Raw genomic sequence first — 24,276 nt, forward strand, 5'->3', positions numbered from 1 at the left:
TGATTGTCCTGGTCCTCCTGTTATATGGCCTTGCTGTCCTCAAGAGCTTATCCTCTCAGCTCTTGTTCATACATCACCCCTGAAGTTGCTCTGGCCTTCCTCAATGTTCAGTCTTTCTTCATCCTGGTCCCATTCCCTCATTCGGTTCTTAGCATTAAAGTCTGTAAACCTCCTGGGTTCCTGGCTCCCATTCTGCACTGTTCTGAAATTCTGGGCTCCAATTCATTACAAAATGTTGGTGAGTGCATGTGGGTCTGCTTGCATGCACCAGCTTCTGTCACTAGATGGAACCTGCTCTATTAACACTTCGTCAGGTGAATGTGAATTTGTTGTAGCAATGATGCATACATCACTGTTTATTTCTTCATTTTTAAATTATTTTATTTTGAATGCATTTAAGACTGTGCACCACATCAATTTAATGTTTAAAAGTACATTTCTGCTGAGAATGGTCCTGAAGTGCATCATAATTTTTTTTGCACATTGAGTGATTTAATTTATTTTACAAGTCCCTTCCACTAGGAATATGCACAATTTCAATATTTCAGCTGTATGTTGTTTTCTTCAAGCCAGAAGTGCCAGAAGGAACGTACCTCCAGTTTTGTCATAGATTTCTAAGAGCAAGTAAGATTTACTTAAAAGTTGCTTCACGTACAGTCACAATTTTCAGGAAAGCTGCCATAACTTTGAGTGAGGACTTCATGTGTACCACCAAGTTCTCATCTTATATATTTGGGTGGCACGGTGGCTCAGTGGTTAGCACTGCAGCCTCACAGCACCAGGGACCCGGGTTTGATTCCAGCCTCAGGTAACTGTCTGTGTGGAGTTTGCACGTTCTCCCCGTGCCTGCGTGACTTTCCTCCGGGTGCTCCAGTTTCCTCCCACAGCCCAAAGATGTGCAGGCTAGGTGGATCGGCCATGATAAATTGCCTGTAGTGTTCAGGGGTGTGAGGGTTATAGGGGAATGGGTCTGGGTGGGATGCTGCAAGGGGAAGTGTGGACTTGTTGGGCCAAAAGGGGAAGTGTGGACTTGTTGTTTCCACACTGTAGGGAATCTAATCTAATACAGCAAATGTCAAGAAAAAATATCCAGAAAATCTCAGAATTTTGATCCGCACATTTTTACCTTTGTTAGAAAATCCTAACAAATATTGTAAGCAGTGGAGTCTTTCGCTCAACCTAAGAAGATCAGTCAAGGAACAGGGCTCAGGACTATCAGTTTTACCATGCAACTCCAACTCCCTGGGTTCTAATTGATGATCTAAGTGACCATGATGGTGAACAGGAAGTAGGAGCACAGCCTAAACTATGCCATATATTGTTTTTGGTGAAGTGAACAGAGAAGTGACAATTGATGCCAACCACCTGAAGAAGGCAGGCCTAACATTTGAGCCCTCACTTCAAAATTGGTTTGCCCTGAGATGACATAACTGCTGCAATCTTAGCCACTCATTTTGGGGCTAAATTTGTCTGCCTAATTTATGGGATTATCATCAGCCTGCATAGTTCATCTCTTCAATAAAGAGCAGAATGCCTCTATGAAGCTCCCTTTGCACAATTAGCGTGCCAGTATGATCTCTAAGCAATGGTCCTTCGACAGCTCCCTCAATAAGGCAATTTTGCTAAGAAAAATATTTACCTGGATGTAGAATCTGGAGGATCAGGATTTAACCTTCTCTTGTCTTTTGCTTTAACTGGAACAGCTTGTTCTATATATAACACAGTATGGAGCTAGAGGAGCACAGTGGCATCAGAGGAGCAGGAGAGCTGACGTTTTGGTTCGGGATCCTTCTTCTGAAGACCCTTTCTGAAGAAGGGTCCCGATCCGAAACTGTCAACTTTCCTGCTTTCCTGCTGCCTGGCCTGCTGAGTTCCTCTACCTCCACACTGTGTTATCTCTGGCTCCAGCATCAGCAGTTCTTACTATCTCTCAACTTATTCCACATTGTCTGCCTGCTCAGATTTTATTTTCATTCATCTTATAAAATACTTACCTTCAGAATCTTCATTCTTTTTTCAAGTCCTGATCCAGCTGAGATCTGGATGGCCTCTCTATATTGATTAAGTGCTTATTAGCATTTAACTTTCTAATGTCCTAAGATTCAACAGCACAGACACCAGCTTTGCTTTTAACTGCACTAAACTGATCTAGCCAAGTTGCTGTTGTCCTGAAATTCATTTGCAAATGGAAAGGCTAAACATTACAGCCATACCACATACCGGGAGAAGCCCTTGCTGATTATATAAATACATGGAGAAATTTTACATTAAATCTCAATGATCCTCAAATTCCTTAAAAATACAGTGTGTACTTTGCCAATTAAATGAACTGCATGCCATGAGTTGAAATTCCTTTGGATGTTTAGGTGGAACCATTTTGACATCGTTATATTTTTACCCTGTCTCTTCCCACGGATGTAATTGGAGATTCTAATTTCATAGTAATGGTCCAGCACCCTTTTCTGGTCCGAATCTTGTCAGGTATTGGTTAAGTTTCATTCTCGGTAATTTTTTTGGAAGGTTTCCCTCCATAAGGCCGAACAAATTTTCGCATGCTTCCCAAATTCATTTCCTTACCTAGGCACCATGTCCAATGGTTTCCATTCATCATATTTTCCCCACTCAGTGCAAGTGAAAGTACTGGAATTACAATGGGGATGTTAATGTACACTAATGCATGCTAATTCATGCAAAAAACCTTCTTGTCCCTCATTAGTGAGAATCTCATCTCACCCTTTGACACTTGGTTGGAAATTGGGACTTTTTGCTCTCGCTGCCAATTTCCTATGGTTAGCCTAACTTTATTGCTAATACTCAAATCAATGAAAAGTTAGGAAGATGTCCCCCATTATTTTTAAATCTGAAATGATCTTCTCATAGCCCCTCTATCATGAGACACCCTAGTGTTCTCTAACCTCCATTGACACTGACCATTTCTGATAGTAAGGCAGCCAAACTTTGACTACTTGGAGGCCTTGTACTGTCTCTCCAAACACAGGCACGTTCATTGCCCTTAGATGGCTGTCTCTTTCAAAATTTCCACTTACATCCTGCTGCTGACATTTGTGGGAATCTAATGCACATTTCATCCTGACATTAGGATGAGAATCCAACACATAAATCTAACACCATAAGTTCAGGGCCTGTTGTACCTATTAGGAAGATATTGATTGTAGGGTGAAGGCAATTGTACAGTTACTGACCACATGCAAAAGGAACTATGTCGTTGTGATGTCAAATCACATGGAACAGGGCTCCAAGTAAATCTTCTGGCTTACCTTTAAACAAAAACTGAAAGAACTGTGGGTGCTGGAAATCATTCCGGGTCCAGTGATCCTTCTTCAGACTGGGACTGCTGACCTGCTGAGTTGTTATTTAGCAATTTCCATTTCTGTGTCATCACTTACCATCGTCTCTATCTGGTTCTGTTATGTAAAGGTTGTGTTAATGTTCACTCAGATGAGCATGGACCTCATCTGATGATGTTGATGTAGGAATTTATCTAATTAAGTGAAAGGTAGAGTAGCTCAGTCTCTGTTACTATCTTAAAAGAAAAAGTCAAAGGTAAATGTTAGGGATAAGTGTTTCCCTTCAATTACAACTTCAATAACTTTTATTTTTGCAATGCGTTACCACAACTTCATGTTGCAAGCTTTTCAGAGAGGTGTGAGAAAAGATGCGAAAAGAAAGGAATGATAGGCAGGGTGACTAAAAAAACTGGACAGTTATAAGATTTAAGAAAGGTCTGTGAAGAGGTTGGATAAAAGCTGAAAGAGATTAGCAAATGAATTCCAAAGAGAGTGGTCGAGGTGGAAATGATTGACTGGAGGTAACAAAAGCATGGATAAGGGTTTCAGTGACAAATGACCTGCGTAGCGACAGTTAGCAATGTTATGAAATTTGAAATAGGAGCTTTTGGTGATGGAGAGAATAGGGATCAGCTCAGGGTTGAGCAGGATGCCAAGATAGGAGCCAGACTGGTTCAGCCTTTGACAGACGCTGATCAGAGATATGGCAATAGACAGAATTTATACAAGGGTTTCATTTGATGGCTTTGGTCTTTCTCATGTATACGAGAAGAAATCTGTGTCACATACAAAGCAAGAAGTCAACACAGGGAGCCAAATTGTAAAATTAGATAAGGGTGAGGTATGAGCGGACTACACGTAGATGCCGACTCCAAATTTATGAATAATATCACCAAGGGCAGTATTTAAATAAGGAAGAGAAGCTGGCCAAAAATGAATTACTTGGGGTTCCACTTGTCCTCTACTAGGGTTGGGAAGAAAAATTATTGCATAACATGCTCTGCTTCAATTAGGTAAGTGTGGAATGAAGTAGGAGTTAGTCCCCTGAACTAAACGTAGGATCAGAGGAATTGAAGAAGAATGCAATGGTCAACCATGTCAAAAGTTGCAGAGAGATAACAGTGAGTTCAGGGCTGGAGTTGAGGGAAGCTGGGAAGAAGTTTTGCTTTGATGTCAAGGTCTAATTCTTTCTTGCATGAGCAGTGTAAATGATGTCAGATTGGCACTCAGGAGTCCGACAAGTACAGAAGAAGGTTCTAAAAGCATGGTGAGTGAGGGTGGGGTAAGCATCCATCAGGGGAAGGAAGCCCAGTGCCCTCAATTTCTTTGTGGATCTCAGGATGATTCCCAGTCTGCCAGGAACTGCAAGGAAGCCATTTTAAAACGAATCTACTTGTGTATTATTCTGGACCTGTTGCCCTTTTAAGTATAATCTTCCTGGCAAGGCCCTGACTGTGGCCAAAGGTAAAAATTTTATTTGAGCCTGAATTATGTCTTCATTTATTATGGTTTGGGCTTCAGCGAAACCTTCTCCTTCCTAATGTGAGGGCCTGACCTGATAGCCAGGACAGAACTGTTAACATGACACGTGAAGTCAGCGAGATTCAAGTGAGCAGATCTCCACGAGCATTTTTACATTCAACAATAACGTAGTCTATCCAGAACCAATCTGTTCCCTTTGAACTTAATCGATCAAATCTGGGGCATGCTGATGGGAATGTCAGGGCTGAGTCTGGTGAAAGAAAGCTGAAGCAATGGCTAAATAACAGCAGAATTGATGTGACACAGAGCGAAAAGCATGGGAATTAGGAGTTTGAAAAGGCAGCTGTAGTTGATATAGAGGAGAAGAGTCAATGCCAGATGCTGACACAGAATTGAAAGTGAGTTTTGAGAAGATTTGTAGCTCAGGTTGAGTTTCTGGATGTGAGTTGAGGATGACATCACCAACCCAAGGAAACCTAAACAGATAAATAGAAAGCGGGACATAACACCAGCGCTTCACCGGAGGCTCACTGATGATGTTACCTAGAATGGTGATGAAATGTCTGAAAACTAACCTTCCAGCTCAGCGAGCAAACTCACATCCAAAATTGAAAGTGGATAGGCAGATGTCAGCAATCAAGATTGCAGGAGTGGTGATGTAATTTCCTTTTATATCCTTTTTGTGATCAGCATTGCTCCCCAGAGAGTACGCTCATAAAAATTAGCTCATTTTTAATAAAAACTGATTTGATAAATGATTATTTTGTGCCCAATACTGTTACTGAAATATCTGAAAATGCCTCACACTTTGAAGTGCAGTGTTTGTTATTGGGAGAATGTCTTTTGCATTTTTAATTTGTCAGCACCTGAGTGATGAAATTACTTAATTGAAACACACCCTGCAATGGTGTTTAAAATAATGTTTTACATCTACATGTCTAAATGTGGGTGAGGAAAGCTGAGCTTTGCTGATGGTCAGACTATTTTCATGTTTATGAATGACAGAGCTAATTGGAAAAAGAAGTGTAAAATCAGTAGCAAAGATTTTCTGAGGAAGGGTCTAGGCCCAAAACTTCAGCCTTCCTGCTCCTCTGATGCTGCTTGGCCTGCTGTGTTCATCCAGCTCCACACCTTGTTATCTCCAGCAAAGCTTTTCTAATTTTCTTCCTTTCTTGCAGTATTCTCCTAGATGTGCTGTATCAGGCTATAGCATAGATTCCTAGGCCTCTGCTGAGCAAGTAGTCTTTCTTGTGTGTCTGATCCGTGACCAATAGTAGCATGTGAATCGAGAGAAAGAGCAGCATCACACACAAATACCATCTCCATACCTTACATTGATGTGTGTGTGTGTGTCTGTGTGTACATATGCAGGCACATGTTACAGGAGGGCTTCCGAAGTATAGATCCAACAACAAGAATCTCAGCTCAATTTTCCTCTTTCATTGATTAAGTTCAAAAGTCCCCCATTGCCATACTGGATGAGAATTCTGATACAGAAGTAATAATTAAACTCAGGATGCTTCTGATCTGTTGAAATCATGTTAAGCATTTTAACTATCAAACTCTCAGTGAAACCTTGCAAATTTGAAACTCGTTTTTCTTCAAAGAAAAACTTCTTTGTACACTAAATGTTTATCTCATAGATAACTTTAGGTAAATATGGGTGTGCATACATTTTATAGATGTGTGTAAATACTTTAGATCTGAATTTGTGTATAATTAGTATAGGTATATGAGTGCATATGTTTAGATCAATATTGACGAGTTAATATTTTTTCTCAAGTTGAGTATGCCCATTTGATATAGATCTAAAGGCATAAATGATTTATACAGACATCTTGTGTATATTATATGGACATATCTGGATGCATTTATGCATACGTGATATATTTGGTGTAAGTTTTCTACAGATATTTTTCTCTGAGTACAAACTGAGATGTGTAATTATTAAAACTCACTATATAGGGTGAATCTTATTTCTTGGATGTTCCCAAATACATTAACAAGTTAATTTTTTTTAATATTCCCCGTGTACTGCTTACCATTTCCAGAGCAAGGGAAATTTTACACATCGAATGAAAAGTAAACATATTTATCTGAAGGGAGATTCTTTTAAACAGGTTCATACATCAAACCAGAGTAGCTGTTTCAAAACCATAGTATCAACACAATAATTCTTCCATCATTTGGTCTCACTTTGTTACATTTACAATCATCAGAGCTGAATAATCTGAATAAGTTGTTTAAAAATTGAGATCTGATTATGTTATCATTTACACAGTCAGGCTGAGCTGTTGACAACTGCCAGTATGTATGTGTAGCATCTACGTTTTCTAACCTAAAGCAGAGTGCAAAGTATCTCTCTAGCTGGGATTTGCGCTAAGGCACGTGTGGACCATTTGTTTTGTTTTAATCTCGAGCTTTTGCTGCATCAATTAACATGTACTAATGAAGGCTCATGCTGGCTTTGAACTAATATGAATTTTGCTGGTGCATTTCAAGGACAAAAGGGGGAGTACTCCAGTGATAGCTCGAGAACTCGCCATAAGTCTTACCCATCTTGACAAGATGAATATATGGGCACAAAGTCTGTCCGTAGCCTTCCTCATAAGAATTTAAAGTATGAATCTAAGAACATGTAACACTGAAGAATGTCCAACTCCATTGCTCTTCCTGGATGGAAATTGTGATTTATCCCCTCTCCTAGCTCAGAAATTTGAGGTTCCACAAGTTTACATGGACATTAAAGGATCCAACAGCCTGCAAAAAAAACTTGACCCTTTCTCCCTCAATAACATAATTTGCTGTAGTATTGTAGCCATTCCAGACTTGATTTAAAATCCTTATTACGCACTCCTTATGCAGCAAACATATGCTTCGCAATCTTGGATTCTATAGAGCTCCTCTGTTTGATCTCATCCTTGTCAGAATTATTATAATACATTGATAATTGTACAAACTGCATCAGTCTGACGCACTGAAAGACAAACTTCCTACTTTTATAGGGCACGAACTGTTTAGCAGTACCAATCCATTGAAATTTTTGGATCACACTGGTGATTCCTTTACATTGTACAAATCATTTTGCCTTTCATTTCAATTTATCCTTTTTTTAAACATTCATTTAATTTTAACAGCCCTCCTAATCTCTTACCTTCCAATTTTATTGAAATTATTAAAATATTGCTGTTCAACAATTGTTTCTGTTATTTCATACACTAGGCAAATTTTAAAATGTAATAGAAAATATTAGTTGGCTTCGGTGCTTAGCAGCATCTTCTGGACCTTAGGCAACCCACCATATTACAAAAAAACCTACTGCTAAGAGGCCATCTCCACTTCCTCCTTTCCAATGGGGAAGAATGTGGTTGAAAGCATAGTGTGGGAAATAAGGGAGCACAGAACCCTTTACTCAACTCGCTAAAATTAATGGAAAGAAATTGAGGGGCTGAATCCTGGCAATTTCCTACAGTGTGAGTGCTGATCTGAGTGGAACAATTCCCTCATGATTGTAAACTCACGTATCAACGAACCAGCATTGAGGGTTTGAGACCAAGAGGGCAGAATAATTTTAGCGAATACTTCTAGCTCATTTTGATACCTTCTCATCTTGTGTCACTGTAACGTGTAAGAATATCAAAGACTGACAAATTATTATGGATGCAAAATACTCGAAGGAAATGTCAACTTTTTTTTGCAAAGCAGGATGTAACGTTGATGTTCTGACTAAGCTATGAAAACGGATTAACTTTCAAGAGCTTATTAATTCTGTGATTTCTTGCATTTCAGGTGCCTCAACACAGAACTCCAATACAGTGGAGCCAGAAAAACAAGTAGATAACACAGTGAAAATGGCTGGAGTTATTGCAGGAATCCTAATGTTCATCATCATCATGCTGGGAGTGATGCTGATAGTTAAAAAACGGTACGTTTTATGACAAAATATGTTCAGTTCACCATTTGCAGCAGAACTTTGTGACAAGGAAATAGACAGTACACGGATTTTATTTTGTAGAACATTGGAAGGAAATTAGGCATGGAGGACCCTTTACCATAGCTTGGTGAATTGACTTGAATTTGAACAAATGTGTTTTAGATATTTATCTGGATAGCCTAGTCACGCTTGCATGATTGCAAGTAGTTGCAATCTTGTACAATTTATCCTGTCACTTCCAAGATGGATTTTGCTACAAATGCAGCCTAATGATTTGACTCCTATTGGTTCCACTTAACTGACCAAATTTGGTGTCTGATGAAATTGCCTTCATTTTCCTGGCAGTTGAGAATAGAAAGCCAATGAAGACAAAAAAAAACACTAAAGTCATGAAGTTAAGAGACAAAAATTAAATTTTCAAATAACCATTTCTGATCCGCATCTTCAGCCGACACAAAAGAAAACAAATATTTTGTTCATGTTACCAAGAATTAGTCTAGTTTCCAGATTTGAGTAAAAGCTAAACAGTTCACACATTTTGAAAGAAGAATCCACATCACGTTTGAAATTAAGTTTAATGAAGTTTCAAGAGATTTGATAAGGTTAAGCTCACCACACCCTTTAAAATTTGTCTGTTCAGTAATTTCTTTACCTTAACTGATAACTAATTCCCTTGATGTGACAGCAAGGCAATGCACTGATTTATAGTGAATTGCGCATTCGGCGGGCTTCAGGTCTATTGTATGGATTCAGTCAGCTGATTTCAACTCAGACAGTATGATGGCATATTTAAACTCTAAACCCCTAATCTGGAGGAAAAATGAGAAATTGAGCAGTATTCTTGTTTTTGATGGCTTTTCTAGTGATTCCTGTTCAAACGTGTCCCGAGTGCAGACCTGGTCAAAACTGAATCTGGTTCGACTAAGACACCCCTTGATATGATTTTAAGGTGTGAAGGTGCTGGTGTTGGACTGGGGTGGACAAGGTCAGACATCACACAACACCAGGTTATAGTCGAACTGGTTTATTTGAAAACACAAGCTTTCGGATTCTCGCTGCTTCTTCAGGCATCTAACACCTGTTGGACTATAACCTGGTGCCATGTGACTTATGATTTAAAAAAAAACACAAACAGCCATTGTCAGAATTTATGAAACAAACAATAAACACTCGGTCAGTGCACTGGGTGGCAGCTGATACCTGTAGAACCATACATTGTGGCCTTAAGGTTGACTTAAAGCATACCAACTGCTGTAAAATAAGATTATTGTACAGGGTGGGGCATACATATTCTAGGTAGAATTGTATTGCTCCCATTTTGGTAAAAATGCAGTTTGAGCTGGCTTTTGTCCTCTCTGTATCGTTACCACTCGGACCCATCATCCCTCTTCCTATCCCATTGGCCCTGCCTCCTACCACCTCCCAGCTATCTGCGGCTGACCTGAAAGCCACTGCTGGTGACATAGCAGGCTGAAATCTGATTGGTTGACAAAGGTTAGACAAAGGCGAGCCTGTTGACGTGGTATGTTTGGATTTCTAGAAAGCCCTTGACAAGGTGCCACACAGGAGGCTGCTGAACAAAGTAAGAGCCCCCTGGTGATAGGGACAAGGTATTGGCACAGATGGAAGACTGGCTGACTGGCAGAAGGAAGAGATTGGGGATAAAGGGATTGTTTTCAGGATTGCAGCCAGTGACTAGTGGAGTTCTGCAGGATATGTACTGGGACTACATCTATTCACGTTATACATTAACAATCTGGATGAAGGAACTGAGGGCATTGTTACTGAGTTTATACATGAGTCAAAGACAGGTAGAAGGACAAGTAGTGTTGAGGAAGCAGGAAGCCTCTACAAGGACTAGGAGAGACTGGAAGACTGAACAATGAAGTGACAGATGGAATACAATGTGGGAATATGCCAGGTAATGCACTTTGGTCAGAAGAACAGAGCATTAGACTGTTTCTAAATGGGGAAAGGCTTCAGAAATCTGAAGCACAAAGGGATTCTGGAGTCGTAGTTCCGGATTTACTTCTGGTTAACATGCAGGTTCAGTTGACCATTGGGAAGGCTAAATGCAATGCTAGCATTCATTTCAAGAGGGCTAGAATATAAGAGCAGGATGCATTGCTAAGGCTATATGAGGTTCTGGTCAGGGCACATTTGGAATCTGAAGAGCAGTTTTGGGCTCTGTATCTAAGTAAGGATGTGCTGGCATTGGAGGGGCTCCAGAGAATGTTCACAAAAATAATCCCGGGAATGAAGACCTTGTCATATGAGGAGTTGAGCAGGATATTGGGGGATCTCATTGAAAATTACAGAATACTGAGAGGCCTGGATATAGTGGACATGGAGAAGATGTTTCCATTTGGACGAGAGTCCAGGACCCAACAGCACACCCTCAGAGTGAAGGGGCAACCCTTCAGCACTGAGACGAGGAGGAATTTGTTCAACCAGAGGATGGTTAATCTGTGGAACCCATTGCTGCAGAAAGCTGAGGAGGCCAAGTCATTGTGTATATTTAAGCCAGAGATAGATATATTCTTCATTAGTAAACAGATCAAAGGTTATGGGCAGAAGGCAGGAGAATGGGATTGAGAAATATATCAGCCATTTTCAAATGTCAGAGTAGACTCAATGGGCAGAGTGACCTAATTCTGCACCAAAGTGTATGGTCTCAGGTGCCTGGGAAATTCCAGCCAGTACCTGCAGCTTGGTGAGTTAATTTACGGGAGGCATAATGGCCCAAAGCAGATGTTTCTCAAGCACACCAATTCTGGGACAGGGATTGTTCATAATATCTAGACAGGTGTCTTCAGAACAAGGTGGGTGTGAATTAGGAGAGAAACCAAAACAACAAGTGGGAATTAAGTGGGAATTTGCATGTAGTGTTTGGAATTTTACACACACACACGACTATTTTCATTAAGGAAATGGCTTGATGCATAAATGTTTCATTGCATGTTTGTGCACAACTACTTCACATCCAGTTCAGAACATGGTTTCCTTTCATATTCAGCATTGGGCATCTATGTGTTGAATGTTAGCAGAATGAAAGGGGGGAATGAGAGGTGAGACGTACAGATGGTGAGGTGGACTAATCCCAAGAGGATCTGATTCTCGGCCCAGGGTTAGTGGGGTACTGAAGCTGGAAAGGGGTGTTCAGTTCCAGTAGTCTTTGATCCAGAGGTGTCTGTCAATTCAAATTTCAGAATGGGAAGGCCAATTCTAGGATCCTAGTTTCTATTTCTTGTTGGCATTTGGTATAGGGTAGATGTTTAACATTAGAAGTCAGTGTAAGATTGGGTATTTGGGGATCAGACACTTCAGGAGGGGAGATAAGAAGCATTGGCAGAGAGGTTTGAGATCTTGGAGAACAGATTGAGAATGTTCGGGGTACATTAGAGCTTTTTGGGAAGTTTGCAATTCTATGAAGTTTGATGGAGGATGGAAACCTCTGAAGGAATGTTGGAAGGGTTGGTTGAAGGTGGGGCAATTGTTTAATGATGGGTAATTGGCAATACAGGAAGACTGGATCTAGCAGCCAACTGGAAAGGCACTTCCCTCCTGGACCAGCAATAGCTGCATGCCATAGCCACAAGATTTTACAAAGCCCATTAGATCCATCTGGCCAGTGTCACACCTGAAATTATGATTAAAAGTGAAGCCATCAGCCGCATTATTTCCACTAATTGACAACTCAATGAAGTGGATTTATTATCTGCCTCCAGATGAGAGGTAATTTGGAGAAATATTTTACGGATTAAAAACCAAAGACTCGTAGGAAATGTAAAAATACAAATTAAAAACTGATTAAATAATTTAGAAATGCAGGGCCAGGCAATATGCTGTACTTGCCTGTGGGAGCCGGTGGACCCCATCATGGTTCATTGTAGCCAAATCTGTAGCAAGTGTTGGTTGTTTGAGGAACTTTGGCTCAGTGTTGATAAGTCCGCATCTGAGCTTCACATACTATAACACATCAGGGAAGGGGGATGTTACCTGGATGTTGTGTTTCAGGAGGCAGTCACATTTGGCTAGCAGTCAGGTACAGAAGGGTGTGACTTCAAATGAAGCAGGTAGAAGGATCTTAAATTTAACACTGGGGGATGCTCACCACTTGACCTTATCCAGTAGGTGTAGGGTACTTGCCCCCTGTGTGGATAAGGAAAAAGTCTGTAGGGACGATGAGCAAACTGACCACTGCCCCCATCGCTGTTCAGGAGACTATTCAATTAGACAGTGGTAGTAGTGGGGAACTCTATAATTAGGGAGACAGATAGCACCCTTTGTAAGCAGTATTGAGAGTCTGGCATGGTGTGTAGATTATCTGGTGCCAAGGTAAGGGACATTTCAAGTGGCTTGAAAGGATATTGGAGTGAAAGGGAGAGGGCCCAGTTGTTGTGATTCATTTTGGGACCGAAAACATTGGCAAGAGTAGACAAGAGATCCTGTTTGGGAAATATCAGGAATTAGGATGTGAATTAAAGAACAGGACCTCAAAGGTTATAACCTTTGGAATATTATCTGAGCAATGTTCAAGTTGGCATAGCAATAAGTAAATTAGAAAGTAGACTCATGGCTGAAAGAGTGAGGCAGGGAAATAAGCTATGTTTCGTTGGGCATGGCTTTGGGAGAGGAGGGAAGTTTATTGTTGGACTAGGCTCCACCTGAACTGATCTGGGACCAGTGACCTAGCAGAAAGGCTAAATGAGGCAGTCTCAAGGACTTTAAACTGGTAAATGATGGGGAGATCTTGGAGGAGATCAGTACAATTCAAAATCAAGTTACTTGTTAGAGAATAAAGAAACAGTCAGGAATCCTACTTCAGTTTTGGCTGAGAATGATAAAACTTTAAGAAGTGTATTGATTAAAACAAAGGAGAGAAATAACAAACAGGTGAATGAAGCATCAGTGCTGAATTTGGCCCAAATAAGGGTTCTGCATACAAATGCACAAAGCATAAGGAATGAATTAAACAAACGCAGGCACAAATTCAAATTGGGGATTGTGACATATCAGCCATTGCTGGGACATGGCTGAAGATGGTCAGGATTGGGATCCAAAGATAGCAGGTTGTAAGGTTTACAGGATAGATAGAGCACATCGCAGAGGAGGTGGAGTGGCCTTAAAGATTAGAAACAAAATTAATTCAATGGTGAGGGAGGATATAATGAGGGGAACACATTCGGGGAGACTGTACAGGTGAACGGAGGGACAGTAAATGATCTCAAACTGTAACCATCTCCCCCATCCAGCCCCACTCCCGGTAGCAGCTGTGAAGTCCTAAGTTATGTAAATGCAGAAATTTGGCAAATGTGTAACAAAGCCAACATCATATTAATGGGGGATTTTAACTTTAATATAAATTGAGAAAGGCAACCAAGCACCTGTCAGAAAGGTAGTGAATTTCAGGGGTTTGGCCGGGATAATATCTTAGAGCAATATGTCCTGGATGCAACAAGAGACAAACAATGATAACAAAGTGTGGAGCTGGATGAACACAGCAGGCCAAGCAGCATCTTAGGAGCACAAAAGCTGACATTTCGGGCCTAGACCCTTCATCAGAAAAAGGGTCAGCTTTTGTGCTCCTAAGATGCTGCTTGGCCTGCTGTGTTCATCCAGCTCCACACTTCGTTATCTCGGATTCTCTAGCATCTGCAGTCACCATTATCTCAAGAGACAAACAATATTGGACTTAGTGAGGTGTAATAAGCCCAATTTAATTTTTAGCCTAATTATGCATGACCATTATCAAATAGTGATCATAACATGATTGAGTTGAATATAGCCCTTGAAAGCAAGAAAAAGCAAAAGTTTTACATTTAGGTAAGGTCGATTTTAACAAGATGAGACAGACACTGTCCACTGTGAACTGAGAAAATCTGCTAATGGGCAAAACAATTGAAGAACAGTTGAGGATTTTTAAGAAACATTTAACACAAAGCAAAACTTGATTATATCCCTGAGAGGCAAACAGTCCACTTCACAGAGAAAATAGACATGGACGACTAAAGAGGTAAGGGACAGTATAAAACTAAAAGAAAGAACTCACAAAAATACAAAAAAAAGCACAAATCCTACATGAATGGGAAAAATACAAACGCCAGCAAAGGGCCAAAAGCAGCTTATAAGAGCTGCTAAAAGGGTTATGAAATGAATCACGCTAGGAACATCAAAATCAATAAGGAGAAATGTTATAGCCACATAAAAGGAGCAATGCTTACCCACTGAAGACTGAAAGTGGGGATATTGTCAATGACTATGTGAAAGTGGCAGACATATTGAAAAATTATTTTGCCTCAGCATTTGCAGTTGAAAAGGATGATAGCTTGCCAGATGACCTGATAAAATTAATAGTGAATTGGGAACGGGGACTGAATAATAACAATAATATAATGTAGGTTAAGCATCGGTAATAAGGAAATCCAAGAATGTTAGGGAACGTATGAGAGCACATTGTAGATGTTCTAACTATATTCTTTCAGAGTTTCTAGATACAGAAGTCATCCCTCTAGGATTGGAAAATTCCACGTACTACTCTGCTTTTTAAAAAGGGCAAATGGGGAGATCTAAGGAATTACAAACCAGTTAGCGTAACATCTGTGGTGGAGTATTTACTGAAGTCTATAATCAAGGATGGGGTTACTGAACATGTTGCAAATTATCAGTTAATCAAGACAGCCAGTGTGGCTTCATGACCATACCTAACAAATCTCATTGAAATTTTTGAAGATTGACGAACATAGTGGACAGGGGAATGTCTATGGTTGTTCTTTATACATATGTCCAGAATTGATAAAGTCCGACATAAGATATTATTAATTAAGGTCGAAACCCATGGAATTGATGGCAAGTTAATAATATGGCTCGGATTTGCTTGAGTGACAGATGAAAGAAAGTAGGCATAATGGGTAGGTACTCATATTGGCAGGATGTGACCAGTGGTATTCCACAAGGATTTTCAAGTATTCACACTGTTTATTAACAACTTGGATAATGGCATTGAAAATTATATACCTAAATTTGATGGGGCTTCAGGTGCATAGATCTTTAAAATTCCATGAACAGATACAGAAAATAATCACATCAGCTAAGGGAATGTTGGCCTGTATAGAACTGAGTAGAAGGATGCAGACGTTGTGCTGCAGTTATAAAAAAATCTCTGATTAGAGCCCATTTGGAGTCCTGTGATCAGATCTTGGCACCACACCTCAGGAAGGATGTACTTACCTGAGAGTAAGTACAACAGAGGTTTACAAGAATGATACCTGAATGTCAGGGGTGAGGTAATGAGAAGAGATTACACTAATTAGGCCTGTTCTCTGCTGAGTTTTGAAGGTTAAGGCATGATCTGATTGAAATCTTCAAGATATTAACAGGAAAAGACAGGGTAGATTAAGAGAATCCCCAACCAGTGGAAATAGTTTCTTGAACTCTGGGATATAGTCTGAGATTTAGGGCGAGGCCCTTCAGCAGAGATCTTAGGAAACACATCTACACACAAAGGGTGCCAAAGGTGTAGAACTCACTTCCACAAATAATAGTGGATGCCCGATCAGTTGTTAGTTTAAATCTGAAATAAATAAACTTTTTAAAATATTACTGGATATTGGCAGAAGGCGTGGTGTTAGGCCACAGATCAGCCATGATCTCTTTGAACGGTAGAAGAGGCTCAGGAGAGTGGGCTGAATGGCCTACTCCTGTTTCTATGTTCCTATTAATGGAAACCAGCATGTGTGTAAATGCTGCACTTGTCCTCATTCCAAGGAGTACATGTATACATTGATTTCCTAACTGCTGTATGCATGGTTTTCCAACAATTGGACATTTTCATTTATATTTATGTTTCTGTTGTTTGGGTCAAAATAGGATTTTATTGAATAATAAGCCAAGCTCAATTTAACAACCTCAACTTGTTTACAAAGATATACACATATTTCTTTTTGTGGTGAAATGTAACTTTGAATTGTAGCAAAACAATTTTTAATGCTATTACCAGTCATGCAGACACCTGATGAGCAGCAAATGCAGTAGACATTAGTCTTCAGCAAGTAGTGAAGAAGACAAATGATATGCTGGCCTTCACAATGAGAGAATTTCAGTACAATTGTAAGGGTGTCTTGCTGAAATTATACACATCCTCAATGAGACTGCACCTATTGTGAGCACTTTTGGTCTCCTTACTTGAGGAAGGATGTTCTGGCTATGAAGGGAGTGCAACAGAGATTTATCAGACTGATTCCTAGGATGAAGTACGAAGACGGTCTTGCTTGGTTAGGACTATGTTCACTGGAGTTCAGGAAAATGAGAGGGAAATCTCATAGAAACATATCAAATACTAACATGATTAGACAGGTTAACACGGGAAGGTCAGAGTCTGAAGATAGGATAGGCCATTTAGCTCTGAGATGAGGAGAAATTTCTTCATCCAGTTAGCAGTGAGCCGTTGGAATTCTCTGCCACAGGAGTTGACTGAGGTCAAAACATTGAATGCTATCAAGAAGCAGTTAAATATAGTTCTCCATAATGAAGGCATCAAAGGGTCTGGGAGATGTTGGGAACAGAGTACTGAGTTTAATGATCGGCTGTGATCATGTTGAATGGTGAAGTCAGCACAAAGGGCTGAATAATCTATTCATGCTCCAAATTTTTAATGTTTTAGTTTAATTTTCTTTCAAAGAAAACATAATAACCCAGAATCTCATCCCTAAATGGCCTACCCTATATCCTTAGACTGTGACCCCTGATTCTAAACTCCTCGTTCATTGGGAATATCCTTCCTGCAATTACCTTGTCTAATCCTATTAGAATTTTATAGGTTTCTGTGGGATCTCCCCCAATCCTTTAAACACCAGTGAATGTAATCCTAACTAATCCATCTTCTCTTTGTATGTCAGTCTTGTCATCCCAGGAATCAGTTTGGTGACTGGAACATAGAACAGTGCAACAGAGGTAAACCTTTGTTGCACCCCCTCCAGAGCCAGAACATCTTTCCTCAGGAGATCAAAACTGGACACACTATTCCAGACATGATCTCACCAAAGACCAATACAATTTTAGCAAGGCTTCCCTGCTCCTGCACTACAACCCTTTCACTCTGAAAGCCAGCATGCCATTTACCTTCTTCACTGCCTGCTAGACCTGCATGCTTACTGTTGGTGACTGGTGTACCAGAACACCTAGTTTTGTTGCAAACTCCCCTGCCAGCCTTTTCCAATCTATAATGATTTGCATTATCTGCCCTTCTGTTTTTGCTAGCAAATGGATAACCTCACATCTTTTCATGTTATATTGATGCTCCATTTGTCTGTTTATATCTAAAACACTATTGAATGCAATAACGTTTTCCTGACCAATGTTTTTCAGTCAACTAATAGCATTACAATCATATTCATCAGTGACTTATTATTGTAGGAACATTTGATGTTCAAATTACTAGCTGTTTCTGATCTGTGAGGACAAGTCCCTGAGCGAACTTCCCCAATTTATTACAGTCCCAGACAGGATACCTTGAACCATTAACCTCCTGGATGAGGAGAGGTGCATTGATTCCCCTTGGTTATTGGTCTGCCCTGTTGGTCGGTTGTTACAAGGTAAATTTTAAAAGGATTCCTTCCTTTGTGGATAACTTTCTCCCTAACACAATGAAATTGCATTTAAAAGGAGCCAAGTTAACTAAGCTTTCACAAATTAACATAAGAATGAGTTTATCATTTACTGAAGAAGCAGAAAAAGTAGTAATGCACAGGCTCAGAAAATAGAAATAACATAAATCCAGAAAGATAAAAAGTTAAAAAAAGACATATTGATAGCCTGTCGATAGTTTGTGCAGAGCAGAAAATTGAACAATGATAATGGTGAATGTGGTCAATTGTGTTGACGTTGGCAGTTAAACATTTGATTTTGTGATTTTTGGCTTTGTTAGTTGATTGAAAGTCTTGTTGTTATTCTTTTCCAATGTGGCTGACCAGCAGCACTCAGAGCGAGTGTCATTATCCTTTTATTTTAACCTGCAGTGCAAACATGATTTAAATGGCTGTTCTCAGAGCTGTGACCCTCACAGCACACTAATGCACACATGAGGACATCAGCCCACTAGCACACACAGACCAGGCTGAAGCTCACTTTTGACCTCTGCTCCTGTGTATTCTTGAGAGTGGGAAAATGCAAATATGTCTCTCTGCAAAATTGCTGTCATTTCTGATCATCACATTCATACTCTGACTTACTCACAGGCTCAAGTTTATATTTACTCCGTTTATAGCTTCTTTGACACCTCATCAGGTGTGACATTCCATTTAAATAATATTCAACTCTTCTGTTTTTCCTGCTAAAGTGCATAACCTGACATCTCACCATATTGTTTTCCATCTGCTAAACTGTTGTCACTGATATAACCTGTCCATGTCCACTTGTAGATTCTTTGTGTAATCCTCACCACTTGCCTTTCCATTTAGTTTTGTGTCATTTGCAAAGTTGGCTATCTTCTCATCCAAGTGATTAATAATATTTGCAAATAATTGTCTCCCCGGCACTGATCATTGTTCTATAGTTAAATGATACAAAGTAAATTATTTGACCCTACCCTTCCAGTGGAGAGCCACTTTCCAAGGAGATGTGGGGTCAGGTTCCCCAATTCTTCACAGTTCCAGACAGAATGCATAAAACTGTTAAATTTCCAGGTGAGAAGGGATGAACTGGCGTCTTTATTCACCCAGACCCGTGGTTGGTTAAAACAAGGTTAATTTAAGGAAAGATCTCTTCCCTTGTGGATACCTTTCTTCCAGAGCCAAATGAACTTATCTTTTAAAAGGAGCCAATTTAACTACATATTCTTGAATGAGCAAAATACTTGAGTTTATGAATTATTCTGTGTAAAAGCAAGTACTAACACAATACACATGCACAGGTTATGAATGAGAGGTGAGCCCAATAAGTTAATGTTTGAAAGCAAAAAGCTAATGGGTTCAGTAACTAAATTGTTCTTGGAGAGCCGATAATTGAAGATTGCTGCCAATACATTGGTGGTTACTGGCAGCATTGATGTGGTAGGTGAGTCGGCCACATAACTGTTAGTTTTACAGCTTAGTTGAGATTCTCCAATTCTGATTCATTTTTTAACTGTGATTGAATTCAAACATTCATGGTGAAAGAGACTCCTTTGTCAACCTGTTTCATTTCTAACTGCTTTGCAGCACTCAGAGTGAGAGAATGTGAGTCTTTACCTGCAACAAAGGGTAGCTACAGGTTATTTCTTTGAATGTGACCATCACAGCACACTAATCCTGTACAGTAATCCATACAGTACACACAAAGGCATTCAGTCTCACTAGTCCACTCGAATAGAGTTAAAACTGATTTCAGCCCTGTTATCAAATATTCTTCAAAATAAAATCAGAAAATGTATGCAAAGTGAGACAAAATCAGCGAGGGCAGCCTGCTGTTGAACTGGGGACCATCAGACCTTTATTATCATTGTAGTCATATGAGGTCACAGTCCAGTCTGTTTGAAATTTCTTTACACTTTTAGACATTACATCCCATTGGTCTCTCTCTCCCTCTCCCTCTCTCTCTCCCTAGACAGCCACTTAATTAATCTCCACAGCTACTCATGACTGCATCAACCCTTCTTTTCTAAGAAATACATTTTGGAGTTACAAGTTAAAAATGCCCACAGTTCTTCAGGGATGTGACCTGGTCTTGAAACAAATATTGTGAATCTACTTTCACCCTGGCCTCCCTTTGAACATAGGGAGTGCTCAGTTAGAGTTGAGGTCACAGATAGGACTGCAGACCTGAGAAAGTGAGGGTTGTGATTTTACCCTTCCAAACTATTCTTACAAGGAAACAAAGTGATGTAGCTCATATATAAAGAAAGAGAATATCAAAGTTTTATCAAGATCAATATGCTACTAAACTGGATCACTGAAAAAAAAAGGGAGCTACTGGCTTTCAAAATTTGAATGTCTGTAATTGATTTATTTAAATATCCACTCTGGCAATAGCTTTGAGAGCAGGATTCACAGCAGCTAATGGCTGATTTGAAAATAACACATCACCTGAAGGGATTATGAAATACATTTGTTCAGCAGATTACTAGAAATAACCCATTTAATAAACGTAGGGAGTCCCTAGTTCTTTCTAGAATACAGCGTCCATGCTTAGCATTCACATGCAAAGACAAGTAGTCAGTTTACTTCAAAGTCATAGTTTAGTCTTCAAATTGATTAAAAAAAAGCTGTGTGAAGCAAAACTGGGAACTGAATTGCACTAACGTGTAATCTACCAAATACATTTTAAGTCAATTTAATGTGACAGATAAATGGTTCTCTTTTAAACCAGCTGGTTCACTGTTAAACCAGCTGGTTGTTTCCCTTGGCTATCACGCTTTACTGGGTGTTTAATCATTGATCGGCTGTGCTGCCAGCTCTACTAATGACCGTTTAACATTTGCACTGTCCTTGATGAAGATGTCACTTTGAAAGTGTTTGGCATTCAATTGTACTCACTAAGTACTTAGCTAAAAGCCTCCTTGGGATAATAATGGCCCCTAAGCAAAATGAATTGATAGTCACAGGATTGGGACTCTCCAGGGGCAGATTAAAAATTCTTTCTGCAGACATGTACCTGTTTCTTATATCACTATAGACAGGATAATGATGAAAATAGACATAATTCTGACAAGGTTTAATTTCTCACCTCCATCAGCAACCCACCCCTATCTCATGTTGTAGTGCTACAAATAGAAGCCTTTTCTTCACTGCTTATCAAATTTATTTTTGCCCCAATCTGTCAGCAATCGAAAGTTGAATTCCTGAGGGAAGTGAGGTTTGCTGCCTACATGATGACTGTGGAGGAAGATTTGAACTGAATTGTAAAGCTGAAGTGACGTATATTGGGATTTGATTTCAGATAAATTCGGAGGCAGACAGCCCCACAGCAATCTATGAGGTTTAGGATTTGAATTTATCATAGTAGTTTTTTGGGAAAAAAAATTATGCCAAAGTATTAATAAGCATGGAATCTACAGCCACAAAAATCCACAAGCACATTTTGTGCTAACCCCAAACTCACCCTTATTTTTCTCAACTCCCTCTATCTCTCATGAGGGTCTTTCTCTTAATTTACTACTCATTATGTATGAAACCTACTTTCTGCGCAATGATGCACGGAGTAAAAAATACTCAAGATAATTACGTGCATTTATTTAAAAGCCCCTTTTCCAAATGATCCTATTTTCTAAAAGCACAAAGTGTATAAGGTTCCCAGGAAAAAGCCCAGAAAAAGTCTATATCTGCATTGGTTTATTATCATGAACGTTAACATGGCTGCTTGCACCAAAACAAGTTGCTGTGATATAATGGGGATATTCCCAGGTTTTGAAATAGTGCCATTTCTCAGTGGTTTCTCAATTTGCTGCCTGCATATCGTTATGCCATATTGCAACATTTTCTGATTTTGCAAATAAAACAATGTATTTTTAAGCTCAACAAGATGACATGTCACATTGATGTCCAGAGTTAGACGGTGACAAATGTAGGATTACATAGAGTAACATAAGATATGCAGCATAGAAACATATCTTGATTTATGTCTGTTTAAGACTCCACCCACCTTTCCTCATCTAAATCAGTTGGCATCCCCCTCAGTTCAGACTTCCATGTATATTTATTTCCCTTCCTTTTGATTGTATCTACATTTCGACATCAGTCAATCCCTGTGGAAATAATTCCGCATGCTCACATCTCTCTCTGATTTCTTTGTGGTTAGTTTATGTTGATCTCTGCTAGATTTGCTTTAACAAATAAATGGAAATGCACACTATGGGTGAAATTGTCATTGAAGGGTTAGGAGGCCAACATTCCGGTGAATTCCTGGCAATGCAACTGTCACATTCACACAGGCTAATTATCATAAATTTGGAGGCACCAAACACTACCTGGAAGCAGGATTTATACTGGGGACCCCTACAGTCCTGGGGGTCTGAGAATGATCCTCCAGCAGCAACCAAAGCCTCATCTCTGATGCTGATCAGCTCAAGAGCTGCTAGGTCCTAATTCATTACAACTCTTACTGGATGTGCATTCCACACCCAGGGCTTTAATTCTTGGTAAGACTCTGCTGGTGTCCCTGCCAATTGATGCCGTGTCATGTGATCCCATGCAATTCATCAACCTTCCTGAGATGAGGCAACGGTAGTCTGTTGTTCACTTCGCTGTCAGCTGATGAGACCCCTTAAACCTCAACAAGATCCTTCCTTCTCCATTCTTGTAATTTGTTGCTACCGACTCACCTCAATATTGAATATGCATTTCCCATCCCAATTTATTATTTGACTGCAAATGTAAAAAATACGTTGTTACTTTCTAAGTCAAAATCAGCATTATAAATTGGAAGCAACAGTGATCTTCATACTGATCCTCTGGGATTCCCATTCCCACTTCTGCTCTGACATTTGCTTTATGCCTTAAAGCCCAGTTTGTCCACCCAACTCCACTTGCTCAGATCTTATTCACTAATCTAATATGCAATGCCTTATCTGGAGGCCCTCTAAGTTTATGCCCATAGTTGATTCAACAGTGACTTGTTGATGCCAACTCTCAGCAAAGGGAGATACCTACTTGAGGACTGGCATTAACTTCTAGTTAAAGGTAGGAAAATGGCCACATAAGCCACTCAAAGAAATTTGCACGACACCTTGAACACATTAAACAGTGGCAGTTGCAGACACCTGCTCAAATGATACCTATTATCAAATCAATTGAAAGAATCATAAATGGCAGGAAGAGGAATTAGAATGGAAATCATAACAAAAATAAAAAGCTCGAAAAGTTTATATTTTATATTTAGGTATGTAGCATTCAGGTAACTTGAAGGCCACTCTCCTGACCAGATCACTTGATAGTATGCCTGGTGGGGAATGCTCTAAGTGTAGTAAATAGAAGAATGAGGCAGTTCTAGTGTGTAATCTGCTTTTCTAGTGGTCAGATGATGTGAAAGCTGTTTTCAGGCCTGTCAGAGACCCAGTTCTTTGAATCAAGATGACTATATTTGTCACAATTGTTGACACTGGAATGAACTAGCAGAGACAAGACCAAATTAAATTTTCTAAACACAATAAAATAGACACCTTATGAAACATCAAAGATGTTTTTGATAAGCTTTTATTTTTCCCTATGTAAAGGGAGAGTACTTTAAACAACGTGTCACCAAGTCCTCATCTGCCTTGTATTAGATAACAAAAGCAGTAATCTTGATACAAGACGTACAAAAATAGTTTTCTGAGAATAATGATGGTATTGTAACTTTCCAAAATAGTACTAAATTGAATTTGCATTTACTTATGTCAGCTTTAGTGCCGTAAACGAAGGATAAAGATTCTATCACAAATGATGTGGCTCATGAAAGATAAATTGACTGTGATGATAATTGTGCAGAGGAAGAATTGGTTTAATCAATTTTTGCAGTGCATCTCTAGAGTTTGCTGTTGATGCAACTCACAGAAGGTTATTGGTAGAAATTACTCAAAACTATTTTAACGCCACACATGAA

General features: G+C 39.6%; 1 protein-coding gene across 7 annotated transcripts in view; it reads left to right on the forward strand.

The window, feature by feature from the left end:
* LOC125461272 (receptor-type tyrosine-protein phosphatase T) overlaps nucleotides 1–24,276 on the forward strand; it is a 1,279,761-nt gene that overhangs the window by 1,042,867 nt on the left and 212,618 nt on the right. For all 7 annotated transcript variants that reach the window (XM_048549829.2, XM_048549830.2, XM_048549831.2 and 4 more), the window contains one exon: nucleotides 8,580–8,715. In XM_048549829.2, the coding sequence (XP_048405786.1) occupies nucleotides 8,580–8,715 (136 nt within the window). The remainder of the gene's footprint in view (nucleotides 1–8,579; nucleotides 8,716–24,276) is intronic.

This window comes from Stegostoma tigrinum, chromosome 19 (assembly GCF_030684315.1).
Source record: "Stegostoma tigrinum isolate sSteTig4 chromosome 19, sSteTig4.hap1, whole genome shotgun sequence".
Lineage (NCBI taxonomy): Eukaryota > Metazoa > Chordata > Chondrichthyes > Orectolobiformes > Stegostomatidae > Stegostoma > Stegostoma tigrinum.